At 50.0% G+C, this 7,717-nt stretch overlaps 1 protein-coding gene across 1 annotated transcript in view; it reads left to right on the plus strand.

Annotated features, from left to right (window-relative positions):
* The window catches only part of UBR4 (ubiquitin protein ligase E3 component n-recognin 4), a 128,791-nt gene that overhangs the window by 50,487 nt on the left and 70,587 nt on the right, over nt 1-7,717 (plus strand). Inside the window, exons 46-52 of the mRNA XM_007459317.1 lie at nt 882-1,053; nt 1,300-1,501; nt 2,344-2,507; nt 2,950-3,166; nt 4,078-4,294; nt 6,248-6,311; nt 6,971-7,105. Of these exons, the coding sequence (XP_007459379.1) occupies nt 882-1,053; nt 1,300-1,501; nt 2,344-2,507; nt 2,950-3,166; nt 4,078-4,294; nt 6,248-6,311; nt 6,971-7,105 (1,171 nt within the window). The remainder of the gene's footprint in view (nt 1-881; nt 1,054-1,299; nt 1,502-2,343; nt 2,508-2,949; nt 3,167-4,077; nt 4,295-6,247; nt 6,312-6,970; nt 7,106-7,717) is intronic.

A 7,717-nucleotide genomic window follows, 5' to 3' on the forward strand; every position in this document is an offset into this window, starting at 1 on the left:
CAGGAGAGCTCCGCCCCTCGCAAGGGCTTGCCCTTCCCTGCTTGGTGTCTTTAAATCAAGCGGTGTCCAGTGTTGGTAGGTTGGGCGGCCTGCATGGTTTGTCTCCCACCGTGGAGACCCCAAGCTGTAACAAGTAGTTTGGGGAGCCACTGTCACTCAGAAGGAAAAGCTAGGGTCAGGGTAGCAAATGTGATTTTAATTTGATTACTGAGTTTTGAGGAGAGAATGTAAGTTTCTCCTAGACACTCGTGCTGCTAAGATGCCCTTTAAGTTTCCCTCCTGGGGGGTTGATCAGTAAATAGAACGTGGTGTCAGCAGATGGGGCGAGCTTGGAGCTTGGGGAGGTGGAGGCTGCCATCAGACTTCTAGGTGACAGGGGTGTGTGAGGTAGTGAGTGTTTTATTTAAGGAGGAGGCAGCAAAGTTTTAGGGTCTCTTCCCCTCTTTCTTATCTGCCACTGAAAAGCACTTTCTCTCTGGCCTGTATTTTGTGAATTACCCGGTTTGAGATGAAATAAAATGGATACCATTCATACGTAGCTTGATGTGCTTAAAAGGACAACGGGGTCATCAGCCTCTGGCAGCTCCGTGGCCCTATGCAGTTGACAGCCTTACGCACATAGGGCCACCTATTCCCTCAGATGGTGGAACCCAGCAGCTGACTGAGATCCTAAACCAGGACTCCTGCTGGGGGCGCACATTGGGGTGTATGAGAGTATTTATGTGGCTCAGAATAAGACTGAGACTCGCGGGTAATTTGAGTCCTTGGGTGGGTATATTGTTCTGAGAGTCCAGTGGTTCGTGAGGATGGCCTTTAGGTTAAGAAAAGAACTGTTAGATGGTGATTGACACCCTAACTGTGGCCACTTTTGTTGTCTATAGTTCCAATGGTGGCAGTAAGACGTCTCCTGCCCTTTGCCAGTGGTCTGAGGTGATGAACCACCCTGGCTTGGTGTGTTGTGTCCAGCAAACTACAGGAGTGCCCCTGGTAGTTATGGTGAAACCAGACACTTTCCTCATCCAGGAGATTAAGACTCTTCCTGCCAAAGCAAAGGTCAGTGCCCCGTTCTCCCATCACTTGAATAGACTGTGAACCTGCTCTCTTTTTATATTTGTATGTCATGTCACTTTGCCAGCTCTTTCAGTGGAGGCCTATAGAAGCATTTTCTCCTAGACGCCTTTTCTTTGGCAGCCTCAGCACTCCCTCAGTTGACCACGAATCCAGTTGCTTCTCTGCCTCTTTCTGTAGGTTCTGATCTATAGGTGCGGGAACTACCACTCCTCTGTCCCCTCCTCCTAGATCCAGGACATGGTCGCCATCAGGCACACAGCCTGCAATGAGCAGCAGCGGACCACGATGATCTTGCTGTGTGAGGATGGCAGCCTGCGCATCTACATGGCCAACGTGGAGAACACCTCCTACTGGCTTCAGCCCTCCCTGCAGCCCAGCAGTGTCATCAGCATAATGAAGCCTGTTCGAAAGCGCAAAACAGCTACCATCAGTAAGGCCCCTCCTCAGAAGACTGGTAGGGGTCGGGGACTTAGAGTAGACCGTTGTAGATAGCCATGAAGAAACAGGGACTGTCCTGCTTGTGCGGCTCATAAAGGTAGAGACTGTGCTAGCTAGTTTCTCAGAAGCAGAGTCAAGGTTCCTGAGGCCACTCAGCGTTCTGTGCACGGCAAGCACCTGTTGGCTGTCCACTTCAGGCAGTAGTTCCTAGGTGCCCAGGAAAGAATTCTCTCTTGGACCTGGTTTGAGATGGTTTTCTCTGGGTTTAAGAAAAATGGCTTCCCTGATGTGTGCAGGATGGAACTGATTGAGGAGTAGATCCTTTGGCTGGTTCATTCTCGCTGACTGGTGTGGAAGCCATCATAGGTGTCTGAGCTGGAAGTCTTTGCTCCTGAGTGATGGAGGAGGACTCTTCAGGGAGTGAAAGCTTGAGTTTAGGAGTGAGTGACTCGGGCTGAGCAAAGATCTTTACAGGATTCACCCCACTATCTGGAATTTGTTCTAGAGGCTATGTTTGAGATAATCATGCAGCTCATCCTCCTATAAAGAAATAGTTTCCTTTGTTTATTTTAAATAAACCAGCTCTGAGAGAGCTTGTTGTTATTAAGTGTACCCAATACTGACATCACATTTCTTCGCCCCGCTAGGTTATGTTGTGGTTGGGGATGATGACTGTTGGACAGCTGACCACGTGTAGGCCTCATACTGATGCAAACCTTATAATCCCGAGTTGGCCTAGAAAGATTAGGGAGTGTACGTGTGAGCTTAGGAGCACAGAGGTGGTAGGGATCGCACTAATGTTGCTCCGTGGCAATCTGATGCTGTTCTCCATAGCAACTCGCACATCTAGCCAAGTGACCTTCCCCATTGACTTCTTTGAACACAACCAGCAGCTGACAGATGTGGAGTTTGGTGGTAATGACCTCCTGCAGGTCTACAACGCACAACAGATAAAGCACCGGCTGAATTCCACTGGCATGTATGTGGCCAACACCAAGGTGAGGACTGACTGCACCGTGCTGGGTTCATTCGCTGGGTAGAAGGACTCGAGGACACATTTAGAAGGTTTGAGGACACATCTACTCTTAGAATGCAAGATTCACAGTCATTAACCCTTGATTCTAGTTTCATGGTCCCTAGAATTAATGAATATTCTCACTTCCATGCCAGAGGGCTCCTATTCCCATGTTGTCAGTAGGGTTACTGTGCACAGGGCAGCAGGAGGTGGTTAATGCTGGGGAGAAAGAAGCCTGAAACTGAAGAGTCTACTCCCTGCTTCTGTTTTCCCATCGTTGGAAGAAAAGAAGTCAGTGCTGAGGAGTTAAAAAGGATAAAGGTCTTTTGTAGGATCACACGTTGTGTCACTGTCACAGGAAGGATCAAAAGTTTGCCCTTAAGAACTTGCAATAATTTTATGATATGTGCCTCTTCTCCCTCCAGCCTGGTGGCTTCACCATTGAGATCAGTAACAACAACAGCACTATGGTGATGACAGGCATGCGGATCCAGATTGGAACCCAGGCAATTGAACGGGCCCCATCATATATTGAGATCTTTGGCAGAACCATGCAGCTTAACCTGAGTCGCTCACGCTGGTTTGACTTCCCCTTCACCAGAGAAGAAGCCCTGCAGGCCGATAAGAAGCTGAACCTCTTCAGTGAGTCCCCAGCCCCTGGCACAGACTGTATCCTTCTCGTTATGAATTCTGACTGGGTGGTCACATCTCTGTGGCTTTCCAGTATTCTAGGAACCCTCTGCTCTACTGATAGCTCTGTGGTCTCTGCCATCATGAAACTTTGAGCTTCGTTTGAGATATAAAGGAAACAAGATTACAGGAAAGGGATATACTTTCCTTTCCCTTGGGAGGGGTAAAGACAGGGTAAAACTCTGCTTCAGGGCTCACTTCTGTAGGGTTGGGTAGCCTTGCCGATGGGGCTGCCTGCGTGCTTAGGCAGCAAGATTAGCATGTGAAATTGCAAGGCTTTCTTAAAGGCGCAGATGCAGGCCTCAGGGCACACGTCACTGAGAGATGGTTAGCAATGCCTTTAAACCCTCAGAGTACACGTCCCTGAGCCTTTCTTAAGGCGGGCAACTTTCCCTACCATTTACTGGCCACCTGTCTGATACTTTTCCTTCCAGAAACAGTTGCTCTTGGTATTCATTCATGATGATGATCTGTGCTTTGAACAAAAGGAGTGTTTAGAGATCATTCATTCATGATGATGATCTGTGCTTTGAACAAAAGGAGTGTTTAGAGATCCCTGGGGGTGGAGTTGGGAGATATGGTACCCTGATAGCACCAGAGGATCCCTACACCGGTGTTTGGGAACTCTTCTTCTGAGTAGGAGACTTCATGGGCTTTTGGTCCATGGAACCGTTTCTACACGTATTCAGCATCTATACAAGATGAAAGTGCTACTGAAGTCTCAGGAGATAAAGTTCCTCTATGCCTGTGAAATCGATGCGGCTTGGTACTTTGTCCAAACTAGTCTGGTCTTTGCTTTGTAGGTGGTGGTGGTAACCCTTCAGAGAATGTGCTTCCTAAAAGCTTGCTCTTGCTTACTGCAGTTGGGGCCTCGGTGGATCCAGCAGGTGTCACCATGATCGATGCTGTAAAAGTCTATGGCAAGACTAAGGAGCAGTTTGGCTGGCCTGATGAGCCCCCGGAAGAATTCCCTTCTGCCTCCGTCAGCAACATCTGTCCTTCAAACCTGAGCCAGAGCAATGGCACTGGAGACAGTGATTCAGCTGCCCCTACCACCACGAGTGGCACTGTTCTGGAGAGGTACCAGCACTGGCAGGGGCTGAATTCAGTTCTCACCGGTTCTCACTCTCCCAGCAGAACCTGTGTCTCGAGAGAGTGAGCCTCGAGCCTCTAAGTGTCCCAAGTCTGGCCTGTGATTTTTTTCAGGATTTCACTCAGTGTCTCCTTAGTGTGCCAACAAGGCCTGGAGGTGGCTCAGAGCCATCTGACTCCCAAGGCTCTGCCTGGACCCTTCTGTCCCTTCCCTTCTCTTAATAAGCTCAGGTACCCTTTGGACTAGCCAGAGGCTGCTGACCAGAAGATGCTTAAGCCAGTATTATAGATTAGGATCTAGTCTTGCTGAAGTTATAGGGAAAAATCTTCCCTTTCATTCCGATTTCATCGTCTTCTCATCTTCCTCTGCAGCAGCTATTTCATGTGGTAATAACACTGCTGGCAAGAGGCTGTCCCAGGCAGGCATCTTGTAGCAGAGTTCAGAGCCTCCTGAGGCTCCCCCCAGTGGCCTTCTTAAGCATTGCGCTTGGCTTCTTTGCGCTAGGGAGCTGCTGGTTTGCCGTGGCAGATGCGGGATGTAAGGCGTTTAGTTCTTACATTGTAAGTCGTAGGAATAGCCTGGCTTGGAATCACGGCCTCCTGCCAGCAGCCTCCCCGCCCAACCCCTTTTCTCTCTCTTTCTTCCGCCCCCCACCCTATTCTTATATTGTTTGCTTAGGATGTATTTCCAGGTTTCTCTGAGCTTCACATTTTTTTCCTTTTTTTTCTTTTGCTTCTCCCCCAAGTTCTGAAACTGAGTCCCTAACCAAGCTGGACCGGTTAGTATGCCCTCTTTCTTTTCTCTGCACGAGCGAGTGTGTGTCAGAGAGCGGTGTAACCGATGGCGTGGCTTTGCGTTGATTCCGCTTCTGTGGAAAAGTCCTCCTGCTTCTTTCTGTTCTGGTCATTGCATGGCTGCAGAGCTGTCCCGTGTCAAAGTGGAGAATGCGGAGGGTTGTACGTGCGTGCTTGGTGTCGGCCGCTTCAGACTCTTGGCCTCCCCTTCCTTACCCCATCCCTCTCTGCTCCCTCTCTACAGTGGATGAGAAGCGGGGAGGGGGCGCCGGGACAGTGGAAAAGTTCTACTGTCTGAAAAGCCACCAGAGAGCTTGTTCTGTCCACCATGGTTTTATGTCCCAGGTCTCGTCTTTCCTGGCTCTTTACTGCCTTCCTCTGCCCCTTGACCTTTTTCTCTCCAGCTGCCTTCTCCACACTTTCCCCTCTCTGTCCAGAGCTTCAGCCCTCAGGATGTTGGTCTTTTCACTGTGCTGCATTAAACCCACAGGAGTGAGCCCTTGGGAGCGTGTCACTTGGTACCCTTCAGTGGTTGGGTTTCCTATCCTTCCCTTAGAGAAAATTGCCCAGTTTCCTAAAGGTGCTTTATAGTACCCTTTGAACGTTGGCAATTGGCCTGCACCTGAAAATACAGTTTGTTCTCTTCCCCGTACTTGGGGAACTCATACGAAGTGCCTTTGTGCATTTTCTTGGAGGTGTAAGTAAAATATAACCCCAGCTCTCCCAGTATAAGAAGATGGTTTTAACCTTTCCCTTTGTGTGTTCCCTCTGCCTACTGATCTATGGGGCACCTGAGCTTCGGGTCCCATTGCATCAAGACTGTTAAGCCCTTCTCAGGGATCCCTGCCACAGGCAGCAGGAGGAAGCACATTTATCCTCTTTGAGGAAGAAAAGCCCTGTCTTTGAGTTACGGATTATGAACATGGCCTCAGGTTGATCTCCGAGCAGGAGCCAGGTTTCTTCTGGCCTGTAACACAAGGAAACGATATGCATGGTGCCTGTGGCAGGTCTTATTGTGCTTTGATTTTGTGTTTGGCATTCATTAGCTGTCCCCAAGGTCCTCACGACTGTAGTCTGTGCAGGCTAAAGCACCAGGCATAGAGAAGGGTTGTTATTGTACTCACACCAGCTTTTCTGTCTCCCTAGGCTAGTTGTGAGTTCTTTAGAAGCCCTGGAAAGCTGCTTTGCTGTTGGCCCAATCATCGAGAAGGCAAGTTACTTTTTTGTGTGTGTGTGTGGTACGCGGGCCTCTCACTGCTATGGCCTCTCCCGTTGCGGAGCACAGGCTCCGGACGCGCAGGCTCAGCGGCCATGGCTCACGGGCCCAGCTACTCCGCGGCATGTGGGATCTTCCCGGACCGGGGCATGAACCCGTGTCCCCTGCATCAGCAGGCGGACTCTCAACCACTGCGCCACCAGGGAAGCCCCAAGTTACTTTTTTAAAGCACGTGGGAGCTTTCTGAAGAGGCAGGAAGTCAGTGGAGTCATCAGAGGCCTCGGAGCTTTGCGGCTAAAGAACATTCATAGCATAATCTTGATTTGCAAAGATGATCCAGAGGAGTGTTCAGCTTAAGGCCTTATGTCCTACTTTTGGGGGACCCATAGTGAGAGTGTTTTGTAGAATAGGATGAATAATCAGTGTTCTGATTAAAGAACATTGTTCTGGGAGTCATGACCTTGGACTCTCTTTACCTGTATTGTGGGAGGATTGTAATTTCTGAAATTCTTTGTTTTGCTCCTTGCGGTCCGTGGAGCCTAACCTAGTCCTGGTGGCCGAGAAGGGAGGAAGGCGTGGGGGGCAGCGTGTGGGCAGTTTATCCTGCACGGATTTGGTGGGGTTAGTGACAACCCTGCTGTCTTCTGCATCAGGAGAGAAACAAGAATGCAGCTCAGGAGCTGGCCACTCTGCTGCTGTCCCTGCCAGCGCCTGCCAGTGTCCAGCAGCAGTCCAAGAGCCTTCTGGCCAGCCTGCACACCAGCCGCTCAGCCTATCACAGCCACAAGGTAATCAGGGGTGCCTTCTGTCGAAGCGTAAGTTGTGGTACTGGCAGGGAATCAAGCAAGTTGGCTTTTTGGATGTAAAGCAAAGGCATAGCAAAGTAAGGTGGGGAGAGGAGAGCGTTGAGATTAGACCCACACATCCTAAAGATTCTCCTGAGAAGTTAATAACTATCACTCAAAATGAGGACAAGCCGTAATGGGCCACTGGTTTGCATTCATTTTGTTCTGCTATGTAATAGGATCGGGAAGATTTAAGGAAGGGAGGGGAGGGATGCTTGAGGAGGGGTGGCTGCTCACTGGAAGAGTGGGGTGGGAAGTCACTCAGGAGGTCAGGGCTGCTGGTGTTTCCACTCCTGCAGCTGTGCCACAGCCCTCAGTGAGGTGTGCTTGCTTGTGATGAATTTGATAAGTGGTTGTTGGAGAGACTGAGGGGGAATCTGGGGAGAGAGGGTCTCACCTATAAAAGTAAGTAGCGACTGAAGGCAGCAAGTTAGGCCAGTTTCTAAAAATGGGAGAGACTGTCGACAGTTCAGATCCGCGAGGAGGAAGCCGCCAGCCCGGATGCCTTGGTGCCTCTGACCCAGAGAGCTGAGAAGTGCGAGCTAACCTGCTGAA

The sequence above is a fragment of the Lipotes vexillifer genome, unplaced genomic scaffold (genome assembly GCF_000442215.2).
Source record: "Lipotes vexillifer unplaced genomic scaffold, Lipotes_vexillifer_v1.1 scaffold496, whole genome shotgun sequence".
Lineage (NCBI taxonomy): Eukaryota > Metazoa > Chordata > Mammalia > Artiodactyla > Lipotidae > Lipotes > Lipotes vexillifer.